This window comes from Gopherus evgoodei, chromosome 11 (assembly GCF_007399415.2).
Source record: "Gopherus evgoodei ecotype Sinaloan lineage chromosome 11, rGopEvg1_v1.p, whole genome shotgun sequence".
Classification (NCBI taxonomy): Eukaryota; Metazoa; Chordata; order Testudines; family Testudinidae; genus Gopherus; species Gopherus evgoodei.
The window spans coordinates 68,522,330-68,547,084 of NC_044332.1; the positions used below are offsets into that span (position 1 = coordinate 68,522,330).

Genomic DNA, 24,755 nt, shown 5'->3' on the forward strand with positions numbered 1-24,755 from the left:
CTGCTGCATGCCCCTGGTGGGGGAGGCGGGTCTGCAGGCTGCTCCCACCCCAAGCAGCGCATGAAGACCTAGTGCCCCCTTCACTCCAAAGGGGTGCACAGAGACATTCCAGCAGCAGCGCAGCAGAGCTAAAGGTGGCTCCCTGCCCGTGCTGCCTCATTCCCTCCATGCCGCTCCTGGAAGCGGCTGGCATGTCCCTGCGAGGGGGTGGGGGTGTGTGTCTGTGCATTGCTCCCGCCTGAGCTGCGTCTCCACAGCTCCCATTGGTCTGTAACTGCATCCAATGGGAGCTGTAGGGGCGGTGCCCGCACACAGCAGCACGCAGAGACACCTGGTGCCCCCCCTCGCCTAGGAGCTGCTGCCAGAGGGGTGTTCCAGTTGCTTTGGGAGCCACTCTGCCCAAAGTAAGTGCCATCCCCCACCCTTCCTGCACCTCAACCCCCAGCCCAGAGCCCAACCCCCTCATCCCCTCCCACACTCCAACCTCCTGCCCCAGCCCAGAGCGCTCACCTAGCACCCCAAGTCCCTACCAGAGCCCAACCCCTGCATCACCTCCTGCACCCCAACCACTTGCCCCAATCAAGGTACTTCATTTTCATTTACTTATTACTTATAATATAGGAGAAGGAGGAGAAGGAAAAAAAGAATGAAAAACTAGGGGGAAAATAAGAGAATGTTCTTTTTCTTGGCTGGGTCCCAAGGGGGAGGGGGGCCAAAAATGAAGCTGCACACAGCCCCCACGAACTCTAAACCCACCACTGCTATGAAGATTGGCCTCTTACCAGCACTCCTATGCGTCAGATATTTATTTGAAAGGCCACACACTAGCTGAGCCAGGTTTAGAATTTGTGACTTCCTGGTTCCTAACTCTGTGCTCATGTTCCCGGCCACCTTGTCTCCAGAGAAACTATTTACTTTGCGAACAGTTAGTGAGGCGTCCTATAAAAATAGGAACAGAAGCAGAGATATTAATCTTAGTTATGCAAATACTTTGAGGTGTCTAGATTATGTCTCTCAGGCCTAGTGAAATCCCCCAGCTTCTAGAAATGGTAACAGAAGGAGAGAGGATATGGCTGTATTTCTTCCAAGTCCAAATGAGAACCAATCAGTGATCCCATTCCCCTCCTGCACCCAAGCAGTCTTGCACAGGGTTTGAGATGAGTTATAAAAAGCTCCTGTGGTCCTGCTTACATACTTTTCTTAGCCCTGAGGGTAGCTCTTCTGAGCAGTGCAAAATTACAGCCACCCTACATTTTTAGAACGATGGCTGCAGTAGCATTGTCAGTGGAGTTTCCGCAAAAGAAGAAGAAAACCAGTCAGGTTGCAAGATGACTGCCTTTTCGCTTCCTAAACATCTCTCTTCACAAGGAGACCAGATGGACCAGGGCATCCCTCCTGGATAGAGAGCTTTTCATCTCAATGGCTCAGGGGTAAGTCTGGCCCAAATGGGCACTAGCTTGATAAGCAATTTAGAAGGATTTATTGGGCTCTGTCCTCTCAGTGTGTCTCAGATGTCCACTCCACCAAAACAATTCTCCCATTTGGGACCCATGGTAACAGTTGAGACCCCAAGACATGAACGAGCGTGGAGAATGAGTCACTCTCACATGGAGATGGTCCCGCCCCGTTAGGGTTTAGCGACCAGGACAGTGGAGGAAGAAGATCGCTATACAAGAAAAGCAATCCTATGGATGAGAGACTTCATGTACCCCTCTCCCCTATACCCATGATCTAGAAACCAGTCTCAGGGAAAGAATAAAGGATTTTAAAAAACCTTTATATTCTGGTTTGTATTGCCATATAGCAGTGTTTAATTTATGGCAGCTAAGATTGCCAATTTTGGTTGGACATATTCCTGGAGGTTTCAATCAAACAATGATCTTCAATTTCTGGAGATTCCAAGACAATCCTGGAGGGTTGGCAACCTTACTGGCAACCTAGAGCAGAATGGCCTTGCTCTGCTTCTCCTAGGTTTGTTTTTCTTCTTCACTGCAGTACGAGATAGTATTTTAAGGGCCTGGCTCAGCACCGAACAGGTTTGCTCTTGCACTGATCTGAATTTATTGCAGACTAATGAGACCTTTGTGAATTAGAGAGCAAGTAATAGTATTTTTAACTACAGGAAATTAATGGCAACCTAGGAAGTACAGGGGATTGGGCCTCCAGGTGCAAGCAAGTCACATGTTGCAGACAGACATTTACTGTATAAGCACCACATGCCCCCAAAGCAGGGAGTAGAACAGGGGTGGACAAACTATAGCCTGTGAGATTGGCCCTCATGGCGCCGCAGGCCCCATGCCGCTTTCAGCAGCGGCCGGCTCAACATCCCTGCGGCCCTCAGGCCCTTCCCTCCAGGCAGCGCCCCCCGCAGCTCCCATTGGCCAGGAACGGGGAGCTCCTGGGAAGGAGCTTCTGAGGCCTGAGCCCTGATTGCAGCGTGACCCAACTCTAAAGGCAATGGGAGACTTGGGAGGTGTAGAAGGTCTGAGACGATCTTTGATTTCTACTTAAGATGATGTCATCTTCACTTTACTTGTGGGAACAGAGGGGATAGTAGGAAGTGATCCAGGGAGGCAGCAGTATAGCACTTTGGCAGCGCAGGATGTAGCTATCTACACTGGGGCCTGGATAGGGTGGGGCCATGTTCCGCTACCAACCCCTAAAGGGTGCCAAAGGAAGAAATGGACACCTGACATGGGGAGTCTAGAGGACAGAAGGCCCTGAAGGACAAGATTTCAATCCAGGGGAAGACCCTGAGACCCTTACCTAACCCAGAGGGCTACCCCCTTGTTGGATGCCATATACTCTGAAAGGCATGACCCGGGTAGGTGGCTGATTCACAGAAAGGCAGGATCACTGTGGTATCAGAGCAGTTGTCAGCAGGGGCACCAGGAGAGAAGAGAAGAAAATCTGCCAAACCCCACCCGACCACTGGGGGCATCTGTGGTGAGTCCTTTCATTGTTGGTGGAGAATGCAGGCAACTCATCCCTGCTCTGCTAAAAGCATTTGGGCAGACGATGCTGGGGGTGGGTGAGTGAGCTACTGGAAAGATGGACCTGGAGAAACTGTTCAAATGGCTTACATAACCAGCAGCAGCAGACTATGCAACTACAAGAATGACAATACCAGCTGTTGCAACAGATGATTGCCTAGCAGCAGCAAGCAGCAGCCCTCCAGTTACAACAGCAGCACCTTGTAAGAGAACTGGCTGCACAGCAGTACCTTGTCTAACAGACACTGGCTGCTCAGCTCACATTGTTGTGGCCTCTGATGACTAATTCCCTCCCAGGAACCCCAAGCTCATCTTCACTCACAATCCCAGTGAAAAACTCAAAGATGAGACCAGAGAAAGACACCGAGGCTTTTCTAGTTACGTTTGAATGAGTGGTGACAGCTGCATCTCACACATCAGGCCATTTTGCTGGCCCCATATTTTAAGGGACCATCTCAGGCTGCCTACAAGGGACTCGGCCCAGTGGCCACACAGGACTATTTGCAAGTCAAGGCTGCCATTTTGTATTAGGTCTTGTATGCGATATCCAAATATCAGCATCGCTTTTATGAAGAAATTTATCCACAGAGGGCCCTGCCCCAGGTGGTAGCCCAGAAGTTAAGGGACCACGCTTGGTACTGGCTACAGCCCAAGAAAGGTGGTAGAGCTAGTCTTAGTAGAACAATTCACCCAGATACTGACCTGTGACCTGCTAAAGGTCAAAACAATTAAAAAAAAAAAAGATAGTTTGCCACCTCCAGCTAGATGGCTTACTGGAACGTTTCAACAAAATGCTGAAAGATGTTAAGAAATTTGGGATGTCAGACCCTTGCCATAGACCAACCATTTCCCCCACTATTATGTGCATTTTGAGAAATCCCACAAGCTTTCACTGGATTTTCACTGTTTAAGCTACTATATGGGAGACAGCCTCATGGCATCCTCAACTTCCCCTGGGAATCTGGGGAGGAACCGAGGCCTCAGGCTACAAACATAGTCCAGTATGTTCAATTGAGTGAAAGGCTTAAGTCTTCAGGTAATCTCTCAAAAGAGAACTTGCTGAAGGTCCAACAAACTCAAGAAAGGGTATTCAACCATCTACATGTCTTTAGGCATGGTAACCAAGTGCTGTTAGACTCCAGAGTTGGTAGTGTAAGTTGCTGGCCAGATGCCAAGGACCATTTGAGGTAGTAAGACAAGTTGGACCAGTGGACTCTGAGATCTGACAGCCAGGAAAGGAGATATAGTTGGGTCTCTTTTTCCATGTTAACCTTTTAAAGATTTGCAAGGTCAGAGTGAGACAGCTACCACCACCTTATCCTCCTGACCCTGAACTATGTCCCTAGTCACCTAGAGTTCAGAGATCATACAGATGGAGAAGATCTCCAACCTGAGCAAAAGTCCTGATATAACATTTAGTTGAGCCTTTATCCTCTGTATCTTCAGCTCTATCTGGACAAATCCACTTGACCTACCACCACACAACCACAGAATAAGAACAGATACAAGAGACCCCTCAGCCTCTTTCTTGGAAAAATATGAGAAGCTGTCCAGGAAGAATTACAAGCAATATTAGACATGAGTACCACCATTGTGCAGGTACCAAAACCAGATGGCATGATATGCTTATATTTTAACTGTAGAAAGCTTAATGCAATATCAAAATTTGATGCATACCCAATGCCCAGGATGGACAAGCTACTGGAATGCCTCAGAACAGCCAAATATATCACCACCCTGGATCTGACAAAAAAGGGTATTGGTAGAGCCCTTTGACCCCTATATTCTGGGGGGTGGGGGTGGGAGGAGAAGGAAGAAGGATGGAGACAGCCGTTACCACTCTGTTCAGCCTTTACCAGTTCCACACTACACCATTTAGCCTCCATGGGATATCAGTGACATTCGAGCAAGTACTTTATGGACCAAGTACTTCAACCACATGGATAGTATACTGCAGCACCTATCATCTATTGGGCAGAACTGGGGCAATGCCCTATGATAGGTCACTGCCACGTTGCAGGCCCTCAAAGTTGTAGGACTCACGGTGAACCTGGCTAAATGCAAGATGGGGAAATAAGAGGTCATGTAACTGGGCTATACTGTAGGGACGGGCCAATTGCAGCTGTTAGTCACAAAGATACAAGCCTTAATGCCCTGCTCTAGACAACAATGATGCAGGTGCAATGCTTCTTGGGATTGGCAGGATATTATAAGCAATTTGTTCTAGAATCCATCCTGATTGCAGCCCCCATTCATGGACCTTATCAAGGACAGTTCTCAAAAGATTATCTGGTCAGAAGTCAGTGATGCAACAGATCACCTCTACTAAGAATGGTACTCCTTAACCTGGATTTTTCAAAACTCTTCATCATGCCAGCAGATGCTTCAGAAGCAGGAGTCTGAGCAGTTAGGCAGAGAAGAATGCCCAGTCCTCTGCATAAGAGTCAAAAGAGGTTCCCCCAGGAAGAAATTTACTCAGTCATTGGAAGGAGGCTCAGCTGTGAAGTGGGCTATAGCTGCCTCCAAAAATAGTGTCTAAGGGATCAGTCACTTAAATAAATGTTCAAGCTCCATAAAAGACACCAATCCTCCAAGAGTGCTACAACCATACAACTTGGAGGCGATGGTGGAGCAGCCCAGCAAAATGCAGATTCTTCCCTTCTCCCCCCCCAGAAGAGGGCAGAGAACCATTTGTTGATGACAATACCCTGGACCCTGTTTTGATGGGGGAAGGTATGTGACGGGGCATAAAAACCCTGCAACAGTAAGGAAGGGGTTAAACGGCTGCTCTGGGCCCAGGCAGTCCCACGATTCCACACCTGCAAAGTGTGCCTGGCTTGGAGGAGGTAGTCAAAAGGGGAGCAGGCCAGCTCAGATAGCAGGCCATGGAGGTCAACAGGCCTACATTCTGAGCTCCTGAGGTCTGACTGTAGTGTTGCTAAACTCAAAGGGAAGAGGCTTGGGAGCTGAAGATCTGAGACTTTGATTTCCCTTATTTGAGGTCTTCACTTTACTTGTTGGAACAGTGATCTAGGGAGGAGCATAGGTGTGCATCAGGGATATCGCCACTCAAGTTAATGGAGTTACATTGGAATAAAACTAGGGTAAAGACATCAAATGAGGTCTAGTTATCAACCTAAGCCTTCCCTGAAATAAAGGCCAGTTTAGCGCAATTAGTCATAGCACTGTTGTCTAACTGCAGTGCACCATTTAGACTTTCTTGCAGCAAGTAGGCTTTTAAACAGGAAGCTTCAGTTGCATGGAAGACCAAATTTAATCTTGACTTTTAATGTTGCTCCAGCACTTGAGTATCAGTCTTGTCTGTCACTACAATAGCATTGGCCATAGTGGTTTCTAACACTAGCCTAGCTAGAGCAGTTCAACCTAAAAGCTACCATATGAGTAATATAAAATTGAAATAGCAGAGCAGCACTTATTGACAATTGTGTCTGACCCTTTCAGTCAGAGAGGTCTCACCTGAGGAAATCTAAATCAGAGGCATCTTCAAGATAAGCCAAATAAGCCTCCAGGCCAACAGTCTCACATGGTTTAACACATCCCAACACTTGCCCAAACACCAGGTAGGAGCTCAAGGAAACAGAGCTAGCAGTTTGTGTACATTACACTTAAATTCAGTGTATATCCATGTACTGTACAGACACAAGCATTAAAAAAAACCAAATTTTAAAAAAAATGGTACGTATATCACAATGGTTGTCTCTACCTCCATGCTAGTATTGGGGTCAAGGTCATCACACTCTGATTCCTCCGAGCTGTTGGTCTCCTTGTTTGGCAGCATAAAGAGGAAGAAAGAAGTGAAAAAGTTAGACCAGAGATCAGTTAGGCTGGGTGAGCAGCAGCAGACTTGTGAGCAGCATGGAAATGTATACTGGTAAAGGAAATGCTTTTAAAACAGAAAAAGTCAGCGTAGGCAGCAACATGCTTTTGCAAACAGAGAGGTAACAACCTTGTGAGAGTAGTTTAGGTAAAAAAAATAGCAAAGGAAGCAACAGAATGAAGAGTTTGTCTGCCAAGCTAGACCAGCTACTACTTTGGATCTGGATTCTTTGCTACCTTACATCTTCTGTAACCATTTTATCTCTGTGCAAACCTGGGTTTTGTTTGTTGCATAACATTTTACTATGAGAATTTGCTTGTCCTTGTTAGGAGAAACAAGCCCTATATAGGTGCTGAGGAGGCTCCTTTATCATCTTTTACAGGGATTTGTGCTCTGATTTGGAAGATATAAGTCATGCAACCATAGTAGAAGATGCATCTTAGCCACAGTTCTTCATCTCTTTCCCATACTAAAATACATTCTCCTACCATTCCCCATCCCCACACACACCAGGATCTAGGCTGGTCCCCCCTCTTAATATAGGAAAAGGGAGTGGTTGAGGACACCTCCCCCAAACACTTGGCTGTGACCCCAAAGTTGAAAACCTCATTAGCTTAAGACAGAAGATGAAATCCTGGTCCTAATGGATAAGTGGCAAAACTTGACTTGAGTGGTGCCAGGATGTCACTCAGTAGCTTTCACACAGGCTGTTGCCTCACTATCTGTTATGATAGAGCCTCAAGTTTAGCCAAGGTAAAGGGAGCAAAAAAACAAACAAAACACCACTCCTGCCCACATTTTGCATTTCATCCATTGTACATATATATTTAACCTTATCAATATTTTATATAAATGAGAAATACTTACTTGCGGTTTGGATGCCAGGAAAAACAAAAACAAAGGCAAAACAAAAAACCCACCAACACAAAGGCTACATTTTATTTTGCATGCAAAATCCTGTTAGCATGGGAACTACCAAAAAATTATATATAAATAAAAACCAAAATATGTCACCCCCCCCACCTCTCCTGAGAGAGGATGGCAGAGGGGGTGAGGAGGATGGGAAGCAGGAGAGTGGCCCACAGCTTTGGATGGCCTTACTCACTTTAACAGAGACTTTGTTGCCCAGAATATCCTTGGATTTACGTGGCCCATTGGATTCATTTTTGCCACTGCTCTCCTTTTCCGCCCGCTTTCTCATGCGCAGGGTATGCCATGAACATGACTTCCTGTTGTACCAAAAAATGCACCAATCAAACGGCAGATCATGGCAGGGAAGGAAGGATGTGGAAAGGGGACCAGCAGCCACATTTGCGAGTACTGCAATTCCCTAGAAAGTGAAAGCCACCAGGAATGCATCTATTTCAGTTTCAGCAATAACCTTTATTTGAAAACGAATGTCAATAGTTCTACCAGCAGATAATGTGCCACATTTGCTGTTCATACATTTAGTAGAAAGCCAGTTCTCTAGATAAATAGGGAACTGGGCTGTCTCAACTTCAGATAATCTGTCATCAGACTTCAGGGACTTCAGCAAGAAATGTTTGCGACAAATGTAAGCGCTAAAAATGTCAATTCAATTTAAATCTTGTCAATTCAAGCAGTGAAACTGATGCAAATGTGATGGGAATGGGTCTTAATGGACTGATTTGATACAGCAAGTACAAGAGTTCAGAAGTTCAAGGTGGATCCTCGAGTGTTGCGAAGAACATGAAAAGCTAAAAAACCAAGCAGTAACAAGGTCATTAGATTTCCAAGAGAAGTTGTTTCCCAGAACTACAAGCTTTGCTATATTTCTTGGGGCCGAGAATTTCCTGTTAGTTTAACATGGTTGCATTTTGTCAATCCAATTGTCTGACATTAATCAAATCTATATTTGTTGACTAAACAGAGCATGGAATTAATGATTTCCATGTCCAACTCCTATTTACTGTCCGCATGACCTTAGCCTTGGAAAAAAGGTCATGTCACCTTTTATAAGAAAAATGCTATGGAGACAAAATTAAAAATCACAGATCAGAACAGACATCAAATTAAGAGGAAAAAAGTCAGTTTAAAATATAGATTTAATTTACTTTCAAAGCAGAAAGTTTAAACAAACACACACAAACCCTGCAAGTGGTATTTTTTAATATTCACCTAAAGCAGCAAGTTCTCAAGAACAGCAGTGGAATGAGCTGGGACCCAGGTCGGAAGCATTATGCTAAATCTGCCCACCTTTAAGGCATGCAAATTTGATTTGCATGTTTGAAGCCAAAGTTTGGCTCATGTCACATCTACAGTACCTTGACGTTTTATAAAGAAAGTTGCATGTAATCCAACGATAACCTGCGATGCCAATCAAATATGACATGTTAGGATCTTAAACTCCAGAAACAGACATTCTGTATTCCAATTCTAAAGTGTTTGCATTCATTATGCTTTGGCATCAGATTAGAATGGTACAGTAAGTCATGTCAAGATTAAAACTATAGACCTTCTAACAGCTATACACACCAGCACAAGACTAAACTGGTTTACGTTGACTGAAACTGTATTCACAACCAGTTTGAGAGTGTGTCCACACTACAGCACCACAAACAACGTCACGTGCACTGTGTCTTTGAGAACTAGTTCTGGGCATTCACACTGGGCACCAGAAAAGAGCAGCATTACATAAACTGCTCACATTTGTAAAATTTGGCTGAAAATCTTATGACAATATTCTTGTTTGTGATATTTTGGTACCTCTAGGGGAGATTCAAATTGAATATGCAAAGCAGTGGGGAGCTATCCAAACACTGCAGAACTCACCAGAATTCAAGTTTAAGTTTTCTTTAAAGATAAGGATTAGTCAGTGGTGGGTTGATAGGTTTCCTTCTCCTTACCGCCAACTGGCTGAACTATCACCAGATCAAAACAGAGTAGGGTGTGAACACTGCACTGTTACTGCTTTAGCATGGTTTATAGACAGACTAAGTCATTCCACCCCACTTTTAAACCATACTATATTGTAACATGATAGAGCTGTAGACCACACCCACAGTTGGCCATTGTTTTTGTTTTATAGGACACACATTAGAGAGTGTTCAGGCAAGCAACTATTTTTTCCAGAGTAAGCAGAGAATATTTGTGAGATGTAAATCTCAAAAAGGGAGAAGAAAACAAAAAAAAGTGCAACATGTGCTTCACTCACTACAATAGTTTTGGTTTAGTTCTCATTGCACAGCATGACTGCACAGGAAGCTTCGATTTGACATTACTTATTGGGAAATCTAATGCTGTCGACAAACAGAACAGCACCCAATTCCACACAAGTGGAATAGAAGAATGCCATCAAGTCTCTAGCTACCAGAGAGATGCTAAATAATTCCATAGCTTTAGTATACATTTCATACACGTTTTGACCAGGAGCATTGATCCTGTAGAATAATACAGGTAAACCCAATATCATGTGACAACTAACACTTGAGCAGAATATTTTTTAAAAAAAGGCTTCACTCCCACTTCAAATCTACATTTTGAGGCACTCAGGTGAGATAAGATTTAGCATCCATCATGCTAATCAATTTTAGATATTAAAAGAAAACAGGTATTACTAAACAGGGTTGCACCTTCTGTATTTAATACCAAAAAACCACTTTCTTGCATTTAGTCACTTCAGATTGACAAATTTCTCAAAAAATCAGAAAAAATATCCACACGTTAAATAAGCAACAAAACATTATAACAAAAAGAAAACAAAAGGGTCAAACTAGTCCTTTTTAGCCTCATTAAAACATGCTCATGGTGAAAATTTATTTTACATATTTAAAATAGTACATTTAAAATTATTAGTTACATTACAGGTACAATGATGAACATTGCGACTATCTATTATATTGCACAACCTGACTTCATCAATATGGGTTTCTTTAAATAGTGCAAAATACTTTATACAGGAATGTACTTAGAAGGGGGTCTTACCAACAAAAAATATTTTACAAAAGTTACCGTGAACAGAAAAATGTCAAAATAAAAGATACAAGCTGTACAAAGAAATTGCCATAGACAATAAAATCTCTCCTCCTTGAGAAGCAGGCCTCAGTCCAACACAGGGCCTGATTTTTTGCTAGAAGCTGTTATAACCAATATATATATATTAGTAACTTAATACAACATAAATATAAGTCCAGTCCAATCAGGTCCATGTTGGTGTAAAATGGATCAATGTAAAACATGCCTTTAAAAAACTGTCTATGGTTTTAAATTCTTTACAAAGTATAAACAAAAAACCACAAACAGAAATAACCAAAACCCGAACTATCCAACATGGATGCCCCATGCTGTGGATTGAGCATTCAAAGTTTGTTCCAATGGCACTGTAGATAAAAAAAGCAGGAATTCCCTACCATTTTTTTTTTGTTTTTTTCCTCAAAAATCCACACACTGCTCCCAGGGAAGCCAACATGGCACTTACTTGATGCTTCCGTCGCTATTATCTGTAGTGGATTTAGTGAGGGGAGCCAAGATATTGCCTGGAATCCATCCTTCAGCGGCCGGAGAGTGGTCGTTTGCAGGCTGGTACACCAGGAACATATTTTGCTGGTTGATGGCAAGGATCTGAACCACCTCGCCCTGATTCACACAGATCTCATTCTCCTTCAGTGCATAGTAATCTTTGATTACCACCATGGAAGAGGTCCCATTGCACCCTCCCAAGTCAATCTGTGAAGGGGACAACAGAAATTGTTAGAAAGTGTGTGCTGCTGGGGAATAGGTGAGAGTTACCTCTTAGGAGCATCCAGGATAGTTTTCAGACTAGTGAAGAAAGAGTGGTGGTGGTGGTAAAATCCTTAAATAATTGTAAATTTACATCAGAAGAAAAATCTATAAAATTCAGAGTTTGAAGTGATCTAATAATCCAAATACCCTGGGAATTAAAGCCAGGGTCCTGTTTCATATCATAATTCACATTTGGTTCAATGGGAATTTTGTTCTAGGAGTGCTAAAAAAGACTGATTTGCATTTTATTGTCGCAAAAAAATTCTATACCAGGACGTGGGGAAAAAAAAGCAGTGAAAGCCGATGTCTGAATATGAAATTAACACTCAAGAGCCATTTCACAATGGCAGGTACGCATCGCACAGTAATTGGACTTGCAACAGCTTTTGCTCCCTGTCAAGGCTGCATTTGAACCAGTGGTGATTTGGTGGCCTACGTGAACTGTGTTCATGGTCTCAGCTCTGTTTACAATAGTAAACATCAAAGAGAAAACCCTATCTGCACAACTTGCACTCGCTAGCCTCAGAGAAGACAAGCACAGAGCAGATCTCCAAGTCAGGGTGCTGGGCATATTGTTCTAAGATTGAGGTGGACCATTTTGTGGCAGCTTCCTGTACTGTAAACAAGGAAATTCAGTCACCAGGGTTGTGTACACCCCACTTCTCATGAGTCTTATGTTTGCTTACAGTTGTTTGTAAGTGTTTTAAGTTCTACACTTCTTTGATCTTTAATCCACCTATTCTGTTGTGCCACCGGTTTGGTGAGATGGTTTCTACGGACCTGAGTAGTCCATAATTTCATGGATACTCCATGATACAAAGAAAGATAGGCTTGAGTATAGTGGTGAGCAGAAATAAAGTACCTTGCTTTGTTCGTATTTGTCCCCAGGCTGGTGATGTTCATACCCTGCACTGCCATTGGAGGTAGATATCTTCAGGGGTGGCAGAGATGGGTTACGGCTTGTAGCCTTTGAAGGCTTCTCGGACCCTACTGGAACAGAAGAATATGGTCTGCTGTTGGGCTGAGACACCCTACTAGCTTGTGGCCTCATTACAGCAGAGGTACTCTCTTTGCGTTGATACTCTATGGGCGACTGTAGTGCTGCAGGAGAGGAAGAGCATTAGATGCATTGGCGCTTGTGACAGTGTAACCTGCATGAGGTCATTTCAATAAACGGATAATTCTTTCAAAGTAAACCCAAGGGATACTCAATTGCATCACATGCAGAAAGGCACATTTACATTTAGACATCTTGAGACCACCTCATCGTTCAGTATATAATGGTTCAACACAAGACTCCTCTTACTGCTATGATGGAGTTGCTTGTCTAATGCTACAGCATGCTGAAAAACTTAGCCCTTCAACAGAAATAAACACATTCACATTTTATTTCAAGCAGCACATATCAGAATGATTCAATGTTTCATTATAGGTACAAATGACAAAACCTAAGTATGTGGTGTGCATTTATTCAAGTACTTGACATCCAGGCTGCTAAAAAAGAGTTACTGGCCCCCATTATACTCAGAAAATCACCTACTCACATAACCCACTTGTATAGACAAGAAACCGTGGCTATCAAATTATCACCAAACGTAGTTTACTCTGGACCTGGTTACATCTTTCTGTAGAACCACAGAATTAGAAGTGACTGCAAGGGTCATCTAGTCTCACCCCTTGCCAAAGTGCAGGATGTGTATACGAGGTATAACTACTTTGATGTAGGGCAGTTCCTGGAAGCTATCAACTACTAGGCAATTGGTGTTGATGACATCAGAATGTTAACCTCAGTTGGTCATTCATCTCTAGAAGATGCCTTGTACCAAGGTTATAAGAAAGCTTGTGGCATGCCCACAAGCTAAGTCAGGGTTTTGCAAACCCAAAATAGTGAGTCTGGGAGCAGGAGAAAGTGTTTGGCTGTGGAGAGATTCAAAAGGAAAAAGGTAGGAAATAGGGGTGTATATTTGAGCTGGTGTGGAGCAGAGGAGAATGGGGTTTTCTGAGGTGGTAAGGGAGAAAGGTTGGCTTGGCAGGTCTGAGGATAGAAGTCAATGATAAATGAAGGTGTAAGTGGGGAACCCGTCAGGTTAGAGGTAGTTTGGAGGGGGAGAAATGGAATTGAAGAGATTTAAAGAGGTTGCATTTTTCTCCGCCTCTCTTACTGTAAAGTATCCCAGTTTATCATTCTGAAGGGAGAAGGGGAATGAAAGAGGACACCCTTTTATTCTGACTTCATCACCCCTCTCCCCCAAATTAGGGTCTTTTCCACTTGAAGAGCTGATCAGCCTACAGGAGATGGTAAGAGGTCCTGTGACACAGCTTGTATCTAGAGCCCCACCTGGTATTATTAAGCACGAGGTATCACTGTGAGCTGGTCAAAGTTTAGGGGCAGACTGAGCTTGCAAATCTTTCTACAACTTATTGCCATTATTCAGAAGAGGGGAGAGAGGAAGAGTCACCAGGATCAAAGACTAGAAATCCTTAAGTATGGATTTGGTGTTTGAAGCTGCATGACACATAATGGCTCTGGACAGATCATTGATAGAGAATCAGTACTCTGTACATTGGTCAGACTAAACTAAGTGGAATGCGGAGAGACTAATTCAGCAATAGGAAAATGCAGGACAAAGTGTCACAGATCAAATTAATCCAATCAAGAAATCACAACAGAAGCATCCTTCCTAACACTGAGGAGATGAAAAACCTCACAGGGGACAGACACTGAGTCCAGCATTTTTACTAAAAATAGGCGGTGAGATGGCAAGAGAAAGGATTCAATAAACTAAGGAAACATTTTATTCCAAAATAAATCTTATATCTTCCTTTCCTCTGCACCCTTTACATCTGAGAGCAAGCCCAGTTCTGCAGCTGCTCTCTGCATTAGTTTGATTGAATTGATGGTGAGCTGACCTTTGGAGTGGCTGCAGTCCAAAGGGGAACCAGATCCATATAAAAAAAAAAGTAGAGATTAGACAATTCAGCTAACCAAACCGTTCAGGCATCCCAAATGTCAGATGCATGCAATGCTCTGCACTCTCCCAGGAGCACAGCATCAAATGTTTAGGACATTCAGATTTCTGGGGCAAATTTTGGTTTTACAAACATGTGTGAGTTGACACTGTTCTAAGCTCTTGTTTCAGAGCCTGACAGCCTCTCCATATTAGGGGTGCAAGCTGAAGGCCAGGCTACCATTCTGGAGTGAGTGGATTCCGATTATGGCCTCTGAGTGCTACTATATTTACAATGTTGAGTGCAGTTAACAGGCATCGGGAGACATGACCTTGAAAAAGCAAGGAAGTTTTGTGAGGCTTTCACCACAGATATGCTGGGGAGATGGATTTGGCTCCCTGGGATAAAACCTGCCTCTGAACCTGGCTAACACACTGTACCAACCATATACTTTAGCAGGAAGTCACAAGTGCTGCCAGAGTCAGACCCCAGTAGCCACTGTTGTTCCTGGGCCAACCAAGAATTCCATGGAACCATTAACACAGCATGGAGCTGTATAAAACTTTTCTCGACAATTTAAAAGGTCTGAGGATTATGATGGCATTATACGCTTTCTCTCATGCCTCTACACTGGTCACCTAGATTCTCCCTATCACAATGCAGCCCCGGAACTAGGCAGAGTGATCATTGCATGGGGTGGTACTACAAAAGCACATGAGCCTTTCCTCTGCAAGAAAAAGGGAAGATCAATATATCAAGGATTCCTCTGTGCGAGCCGCTCAAGGGACATGACCTGGCTTTGTGCTAACAATTACTTAAAGATGGGCAGCCTGGACTGAGCTTTCTGTTTGAGATATTTCCTTATGAACCTGAAGGTGATGAGCGTTTTTCAGCAGAAGACAACATTTGAACTTTGTAAATTCTGTTAGTGCAGAAGACACTGTACAGAGAGAGACTACATACCATTTAGGAAGTCTCTCTGTGTGTCCAGAACCTGATTGATGTCCTGTATCCAAGCTTGCTGAATTTCAGGATTGGCAGCCTGTAAAATGACTCGTTCTGAAGTTTCTCGGCTCATAAGAGCAAATTTACAGGGATCATCATCCACTATTTCTTCAAGGATTAGATAGTTCATCTGCAAGAAACCCAATGAAGCACGGGTTACATTGTAGAAGGTTCAGCAGCATTCAAAGATAAAATGATAGTACTTATTTCCTAAACATAATTAACTTAAAACTATCATTTGATTACAATCAGGAGAATCAAATTCCAATGTGCTTGAAGTTCCAGACAATGTTTAATGAAGGTCTAGGCATCCTACAGGCAGATTTTTCAGGTTTAAGTCTCATGCCTCAATAGCTGTCCCAGATATCAATATCCATCTGCATGGTCTTGAGCAGGGGTCAGCAATCTGTCAGAAGTGCTGTGCCGAGTCTTCATTTATTCGTTCTAATTTAAGGTTTTGCGTGTAATACATTTTAACGTTTTTAGAAGGTCTTTCTATAAGTCTATAATATATAACTAAACTATTGTTGTATGTAAAGGTTATTAAAATTAAGACGCTTCATTTAAAATTAAATTAAAATGCAGAGCCCCCTGGACTGGTGGCCAGGATCCAGGCAGTGAGAGTGCCACTGAAAATCAGCTCACATGCCGCAGGTTGCCTAACCCTGGTCTTGAGTTCAACTTCCTTTGAAAAGGTAATGTGATCGTGGCTGATGGGTCAAAAATAAGCATAACCTGAAAGTGACATTAATAAAAATTCCTCCTAAGAGTTGAAACCCTCTTGCCTCCCAAAAACCCTACCGTCCCTCTAATACAAGAGTTGACAGCAATGTTTACATTAATTTCTCTCCCCTGATGGGAGTAATGGGAACTCAGCCATTTGTACACAGTCCAATTTTAAGTGACTCAGATCTACTAAAAGGAATAATTCTCCACCGATGATCCAGCGATATATTTTTCCTCTCTGATTATTCTACCACCTAAGTCACTTGCTGTGCAATGACTCCATTAGGCACATAAAGTATTTGCAGGATCATAGCCTATCTTTGACTTCACTGTGACTGCTTGCATGTTTAAAGATAGGTATGCAAGTAAGTGTTTGCAGGATTGCGTCCTTAATCCAGGATGCCGCTGGGCCTGTTAAACATATCAAGTGTCTGTGAAACATGATGTGAACATGCATGAATGATTAAAACACCCACATTTCTGATCTGTCAGCTTTAGCCATTCTTGCAAGCAGGCACACTGCTGTTTTACTCTATATTCCACAAAATGAAGGAGAGAGGGGATGGATGGTGCACCATCTAGGTCAGGGGTCAGCAACCTTTCAGAAGTGGTGTGCAGAGACTTCATTCATTCACTCTAATTTAAGGTTTCGCGGGCCAGTAGTACAATTTAACTTTTTTAGCAAGTCTCTTTCTATAAGTCTATAATATATAACTATACATACAACAATAGTTAAGTAAATAAGGTTTTTAAAATGTTTAAGAAGCTTCATTTAAAATTAAATTAAAATGCAGAGCACCCCCAGACTGCCTGCCAGGACCCGGGCAGCGTGCGTGCTGCTGAAAATCAGCTCGTGTGCCGCCTTTGGCACGTGCGCCATAGGTTGCCTACCCCTGATCTAGATAATGTATTTCCAATATGCATATCAGAGGTCTTGAGCATCCATGTACAACATGTGTGAACAGCTCAAAGTGATGTCATCTAATTTTCAGTTCCCTGAATAAAAAAAGAAGAACGGCCTATAAAGTGAATGGGGAACAAATTCTGAAAATTAACTCAGTTTAAAAAAAAACCGCCACCAACAAAGCAAGCAAAAGAACACCACACACACCACATCATTCTAAGGGCATGTCTTCACTGCAAGTTAGCTTGAATCTACGCTGCTGGATCTAGGCTAGCTCAAGTGAGGGCTGCTCCACACTAGGAATTTACATTGAATAGCTACATTGAATAGCTACACATCAGGGGTGTGAAAAATCCACACCACTGAGAGATGGAGCTATGTCCACCTAATCCCCAGGGCAGACAGCATTTGGTTGACAGAAGACTTTCTGTTGACTCAGCTACTGCTTCTTGGGGAGGTGGGTTACCTAGGTGGACAGGAGAAGCCCAGGTAGGGTCTAGGCAGTGTTGCCAGCTGCCAGCCAATCTGCAAGAGTGGTGATCAAATCAGACTCAAGCTTCAATTTTCTCCCCTGATGGGCTGGCTAGTAGAAACTTAAAGCACCACTTAACTCAAATTAGAGACCTGTGCATGAACAGTTGTTGGGTTAGGGCAAAAATAGAGTTATAGCTCAAGCTAACAGTGTACCAAAGTCATGCCTTGAAGTGCAGTTTAACTGGAAGCTATCAGATAGCCCTAGGCCAAATTTGCTTCTTTTGGCATTGGTAGATATTTATTTTTCCTCGATATATCTTCAACATACAATGCAAGAAATGCTCTTTCCAGAGAACCTACATTTTCACACTTTCTAGAATTACCTATTGAGAAGTCAACTTCCCTGGCCTCTAGATTAAAAATTAGGGTTAATTCTTGTCACTTGATGTCTTCCTCCCTCTTTTACTCCCCACTGAAAGGGGGAAGGTAGGAAGTGATTTTAAAGTTAAATGGATTTAAAGACACCAAGATTTACAACTGTTCTTGAGATTTACAGTTAATTATTGGTTTTTGTGTTCTTACAAACATTTCCACCTTGAATAGTCTCTCTTGCAACACTAAGTAGGCCAATAAAGTAACAACAGACTGAAGATTAAGGCCCCTCGGATTCAGGAAAGCATCCGTATTAGAGTTAAGCATGTGCTTAAGTTCTGAATTGGGGTCCAAGATCATTTTGGTTCAGTTTCCCCTTCTCCACTCCTAGTGGCGAGAAAATTAGGAAGCCCCTTCTGCTGCTACCATTAGTTCTTCAGTAGACCCAACTCTTAGTCATGAAAAGCTCCAGGCAACAGATGTTAACTGTTCAGACCTGCCCTTTGCCACATATCTTGTAAAGTCAGCTACTAAATTGTGCAGGGGCAGATTTACAGTTGTCCTTACACTATCCTTGGTCCATATTACTGAAAATTAGTGGGAACACTGAAGACTAAGGTCTATATATGGCACTTGAGGACTGGTATGCCTAAAAGTCAGTCTAGAGCATAGAAAAGTAGCAAATGCTTATCAAATAGGACTTTCCCATTTCTTACCTTTATACTTCTCTTGAACATGTAGCCTGGTGTTAAAGAGCCTTTCCTAAGAAGTTCACTAAAGATGACTATTTGCTCAAAGAGGAAGACCCTGCGCTCCTTAGGCCTAGACAGCCCTCCAGAATCCTGCTCAGTTACATAGAATGTATCCTGCTGCAGCAGCTTTCCTTGAGCAGTCAGCTTGCCCTGAAAAATTAAGAAATTGCCAACTTAAATATGCATATCGGTAAGAACAAAAAAAACTCTCTCAGCCCAAGGGCTGATCTGCTGGTGTTCACACGTTCTGGGGTTTCCAAGGAGCACTGTATTCTCAGAAGGGAAGAATTCCTCTGGACTTGACACTAAAAAAAGTCTTTGCCTTCCTTGACAAGAGTTCACTCAGAGTGCTAACACGGCTGTTCTTTATTCTCATCGCCACCTACTGTGTTTCCAAGACAGAAAATGCCACATCTCCAGTGGAATGTTTTTATACCTGTTTCCAACTATGTTCCCATTATAATTTTTGAGCCACTATTTAAGACATGCTGGCCCTAATGTTGGAGTTTTACCAGGATAGTCAATTCCTGTGTTGAATCGGTCAACTTGGTACATCATTTAAGAGCCCTCTCTGAAGCTGCACAGGTGCTCACACCCTCATGTCTAGCTACCTCACTCAAGGTTTTGAGTTATCATGCTAAGCAGCAGAGGAGTCTGACTGTTATTTGCTCTACCAGAAGGAGTGGCCTAAGTCTGCAATTCAAGCTTTGAGAAGCAGTAACAGGCATCATATTGATGCTTGTACAGGATTGTTCCATTTTTAGAACTGCAAGTATACATTTGTCCCATCCCTCCCCCCGAATCCCAGAGGAATACAGCTCTCAGTTAAGAGAGCAGAATACTGGCTAAAGAGGCTGAAGGACAATCTTTAGAGATAGTTATTGAAAAAAGATGCTTGTAGCCCCTTGAGCACTGCTCTTTAAGCTAACTGCTTAAAGACAGAAGCATGACACATGCATACCTCAAAGCCCTGAAGACGGCCCAGGTTCATCATATCATTGCAACGTTTTGGTACAAGGCACATTAATTCAACTGCTTTCTGTTAAACACAAACAATACATTAATTATGAGAAGGCCAGAGCACTTTAAGGAAAAATTAAAACACACAGGTGCCACCAATCAAATGAAAAGTGAATTAGGCATGCTTGTTTTTAGAAGTTATAAAGGCATGATTCTGATGTATCCAGGTCAGGGGAGGGCAAACTACAGCCTGTGGGCCGGATCCACCCTGTCAGAGCTTTCAATCCGGCCCATGGGATTGCCAACCTCATGGCCCAGTAGGGCTAAAACAGGCTCCCTGCCTGCCCTGGCCCCACACCGTTCCCGGAAGCAGCCAGAACCACATTCCTGAAGCCCCAGGGGGGGGAGGGGAAGGGCTCCATGCATTGCCATTGCCTGCAGGCACTACCCCCTGCAGCTCCCAATGGCCAGGAACAGGGAACTTCAGCCAATGGGAGCTTTGGGGGTGGTACCCACAGGCAAGGGCCACAGCAAAGTTGCCTGCTCCACCTCACCCCCAAGAGGCACTGCGAGACATGCTGGCCACTTTCAGGAGCAGCAAGGGCCAGGGCAGGCAAGGACCCTGCCTTAGCCCCACTGTGTGCCATTGCCACCCTGGAGTTGCTTGAGGTAAGTGGCACTGGCTTGGGGCCTGCACCCCAACCCCTTGCCCTGAGCCCCTTCCTGCACACCGCACCCTGCATACAATTTCTCCACCCAGTTGTGGCCCTCGGGCCAAAATGTTGGCCCACCCCTAATTTTGGTGTTTCACTAATGAAAATGGGAGGTCTGGCATGCAGGCACGGGCCCCAACTACATGTAGCTTAAACTAGAAGAGAAAATAAACTAACTTAAATGAAACATGAAATAATTGTTTCTTTGCTCCAATATTCTATTGGTGATTTGCTTTCTCTCTACAAAATTCCACTGAATTATTCAGCAATAGCCAGATAAAGCAACAGAGTCTAGGATATGAAAGTATACCTCTATATCGGAACATTCCAGCCCAGCTTTCTCACTGTATCTCAGGAAATCCTAAAGAAAGCAAGAGAGTTCTCATGAAGATTTTTTAGGAAAGATACCCATTATCCAGTTTAAAAAAAAGATATATCCATCAACGAGCAGCAGGATATAACTCCACAGAAAATGAAAGATGTACTTAGACAGCCTTTTGAGAATCTCTGAAAAACTTAATATAAATGAAGTAGTTTTCAAAACATACTTGTGAGGTAGGGAAAATACCCTACCCATTTTATAGGTGGGGAAAACAAGCACAAAAAAGGTTGAATGACTTGCTGAAATTCACAAAAGCAGGACAGAACTAAAATGAGAGTTTGGGAATGCTGACTCAGTCCCCTCTTTTAAGTCACAAGGCCACACACTTGAAGATGCCTTTTTTCCCTTTTAAAGTCTTATAGACAAATGCAATTGCTTTTTTGCAACTAGTACAGTTACCAAAGCATGGGCTGATGGCAGTTTGATATGCTAAGTAGCTTAATCTATAAAAGGTACTGGTGGTTTTTGTTTATGGGCCAAATTTCAGAAGTGATTCACATTGGGCAACTAAAATTAGACACCTCAGGTTAGATTTTTAAGACATGAACAGCTCGAGTTGCGGGTGCACAGAATCCTTGAAAAATCATGCATCTAAGCTGGACTCCCAAAGTGGACACTGAAAATTTCGATCTATCCATTTCTCATTCTAGGGTACAGTATATGAACATACAGAAGCTCATTACACATCTGTTAAAAGCATTTGCCTTCATTCAGTACCAATCTGTTTATTCCATTTAGAGCTGGCCAGAAAACAGGAATGTTTCTGGTGGGCATGTCTTTGGGGAAAAAAATTGTCAGAAAATAATTCTTTCAAATTTTCCTATGGGGTATAAGTTAAGAAAAAGTGTATGTGTAAGGGGAAAATGAACTATTTTCTTCAGTGACTGTTTTCCACCTTTGGCTAGTTTTATTTTCTATGGGTGGAAAAAAGTTAGCATGGGCATTTTCCAACAATCATGAAATGAAAAATTAAATAAGTTTAGCTTCCCCTCCAGTTGTTCATTTCCCCCCCCCAAACAAAATTCATCAAAATGAGATTTGATTTAAAAAAGCCCCTCATTTTCAGTGAAGCCTTTTTTTTAAGAAGAGGAATCTCAAAATCTTTGATCAGCTCTAATTTCAATGCAACTCATGCAGAAAAAAATCTCTAAATCTGATTATTCTAGCAAGATTCGGTAAAGCAATTGAAGTGTCTCAAAGAACAAAGACCGACAGACATAAGACATTAGACATCAGCTACCAAACTCTGTTCTCAGAGATGTCTTAACTAGGGCCCCTCTGCTGGCTGGATGTCTATCTACAGACAAACCAATATTGTAGGGGCTAACGTATAATGGAACTTCTCTTCCATCAACTTTTCACTTGAGTTAAAGAGATGGTTAGTTACAACATACCCCATAAGATAATTTTAAATATCAAATTTTAAGACAAAACCTCATAAGTTACAATGAAATCCAGACCGATTCAAGTCAAAGTCCAATGCAAGATGAAGATGATCCATAGTTTAACCTAAGTTGCATCTTTACACTCACCTTGAGTAGAAGCTGGTACTTGGTTATTCTTTGAATAGGTTTGATTAAAAAGTCACTGAGGGTTAACCGTTGGTTTATTTCTTGTTGTACCTCCTAAAAAATAGCATCACAATATTAAGAAATAGTTACAAACAAACCACATGAAGACATTTATAGCTATTCTATTTGCAAAGACAGGAAACAGGACATGGTAAGTGACACTCACAAAATAAAAAGATTAAAGAGTAATCTTCTGCTAGAACAAGAGGACATTTTAGAAATCCAAGAAGATTTCAAAATCTGTAAGTGTCCCTTTTTGGCACGTACTGGGCAAAATACTTGGAAGCTAATCTAAAGATTTGGGATTCATTTTCAATTTGAGCTGGTAGAGCAGGAATTAGATATCTGGAGACTGCTCTTCTCTTTATAGTCAGGTGATGGCCATGAAGAAATCCTGAAGAGCATGAAAGGTTGCAGTGACATACCCTTTAGTGAAATAAGTGCCTTCCCCTTGTTACTCAAGTTTTGCATTATAAAGTGTGGATAGCCCCAAAAACTTCCTGGAGTGAACATAAAAAGTCTGGGGAGAGGGTGAAATTATTAATTGTAAATCACCCAGCAGAATAAACCCCCTGACCACCACAACAAAATATACCCCACCCAAAGTCCTGACTATTCTCTGCAAAGATCACAGGTGGCAAAGGCCATTTCAGACAGAGTGTGAGAGGAAAATGAATTTTGGAATGCAATAGCCTAGCCATTAATTGGAAAGGAATATTTATCTCAAATTCCCATTCTTCTATTAAAAGGAGTTGCTGGAAAGAGATACTGCAAACAGAATATACAAGAATAAATTGCATCACAAAATCCTTTACTTTAGCTGAACAGAGCCAAAACCCAAAAAGGTTTTTGGATAATTCTCCTTTAACCTCACAGCACAGGTTTAGGCAGCAATAGTATCCAGTGAATGTGGCCAACCTTACCTCAAAGTATGCATCATATTCAGCTACTATGTATTCTGATCGTGGTTTGTTTTGACAGTACACCACATACATGTGTAATCTCCTCTCCTGTGAAGGCAAGATGCACAGGAGTCTAGTAAAATATTAGCTACTATATTTTTAGCAGATGATTGGACTGGCAGAAAGATGCTAAAACTGCTCTGTTTGATCATGCTCATTTATTCAAAGGTGCAAAGCAATGGAATCAGGTCTGTTCTAGCTGCCCCGAGTCTCTCGTTGATGAAAAGCAATATTCCTTCCCCATTATAGAATATTTACACAATGCTGCCCTGATCCTCTAAAACACTCAGGCACTCGAGTAGCTTTACTTTGGCAAGTGGTCCCATTGAGTTTAACAGTGGGAGTCAAGTGCACATATGTTTGACAGATGGAAGCTTTAAACAAGGGGCCAGATCCTCACTGCACGTAATTCAGCATAGCTCCACAGATGATTTATGCTAGCCCAGGGTATGGTCCAGTGTTTTTACTTTTAAAAGAAGTAACTTAACACCAAGAAGCTGGACAACATACCTTAAGTTAAAAGCAACATGCACTTATTTAAGCCAGGGGTAGGAAAACTTCAGCCTGCAGGCCACATCCGGCCTGCCAGCCCTTTTAATCCAGCCCTCGAGCTCCTGCTGGGGTGCAGGATCTGGTGCTTGCCCTGCTCCAGTGCTCCAGCTGGGGAGCAGCATTGGGGGCCGCTCCACCTGGTTCCTGGAAGCAGCAGCATGCCCCCCCCCCGACTCCTTCACATAAGGACAGCCAGGGGGATCTGCTCTCCATGCTACCCCTCGCAGCTCCCACTGGCCAAGAACTGCAGCCAATAGGAGCTGCAGGAGGTGGTGCCTGTGACAAGGGCAGCATGCAGAGCTGCCTAGCTGTGCCTCTGTGTAGGAGCTAAAAAAGGGACATGCCGCTGCTTCTGGGAACAGACTGAGGTAAGTGCTGCCTGAAGCCTGCGCCCTTGAGCCTTTCCCCATGCCCCAACCCACTGCCCCAGCCCTGATTTCCCTCCCACCCTCCGAACCTGTCAGTCCCAGCCCAGAGCACTCTCCTACATGCCTCCTCCAAACCCGCTCATCCTCAGACCCACCCTAGAGCCTACACCCCCATCTGGAGCCCTCACCCCCATCTGGAGCCCTCACCCCCCACCCCTTGAACTCATTTCTGGCCCCAGTCAGAGCCCTCACTCCCTCCCACACCCCAACTCCAATTTTATGAGCATTCATGGCCCGGCTTAATTTCTATTCCCAGACGAGGCCCTCAGGCCAAAAAGGTTGCCCATCCCTGTTTTAAACATTATGGCAACCAATGATAAATTGTAAATTCAATGATGAAAACTATTCTTAAAACACATGATCTTCAGAGAACACTGCATGCCATGTGCCAAAGTTATTTCAGTCTTGCACGATACAAAGTTTTCCTTGCA

General features: G+C 43.2%; 1 protein-coding gene across 11 annotated transcripts in view; it reads right to left on the reverse strand.

Moving 5' to 3' along the window:
- The window catches only part of KALRN (kalirin RhoGEF kinase), a 798,047-nt gene that overhangs the window by 32,276 nt on the left and 741,016 nt on the right, over positions 1-24,755 (reverse strand). For 5 of the 11 annotated variants that reach the window (XM_030580108.1, XM_030580107.1, XM_030580109.1 and 2 more), the window contains 10 exons: positions 23,306-23,392; positions 22,344-22,436; positions 20,740-20,790; positions 19,718-19,795; positions 18,721-18,906; positions 15,487-15,658; positions 12,437-12,675; positions 11,270-11,517; positions 7,937-8,060; positions 6,718-6,777 (listed from right to left, as the gene is read on the reverse strand). In XM_030580108.1, coding sequence (XP_030435968.1) covers positions 6,718-6,777; positions 7,937-8,060; positions 11,270-11,517; positions 12,437-12,675; positions 15,487-15,658; positions 18,721-18,906; positions 19,718-19,795; positions 20,740-20,790; positions 22,344-22,436; positions 23,306-23,392 — 1,338 coding nt within the window. Of the gene's footprint in view, positions 1-6,717; positions 6,778-7,936; positions 8,061-8,879; positions 11,518-12,436; positions 12,676-15,486; positions 15,659-18,720; positions 18,907-19,717; positions 19,796-20,739; positions 20,791-22,343; positions 22,437-23,305; positions 23,393-24,755 lie in introns of those variants that run through there. The other 6 variants (XM_030580115.1, XM_030580117.1, XM_030580114.1 and 3 more) reach the window with 3 other exon arrangements.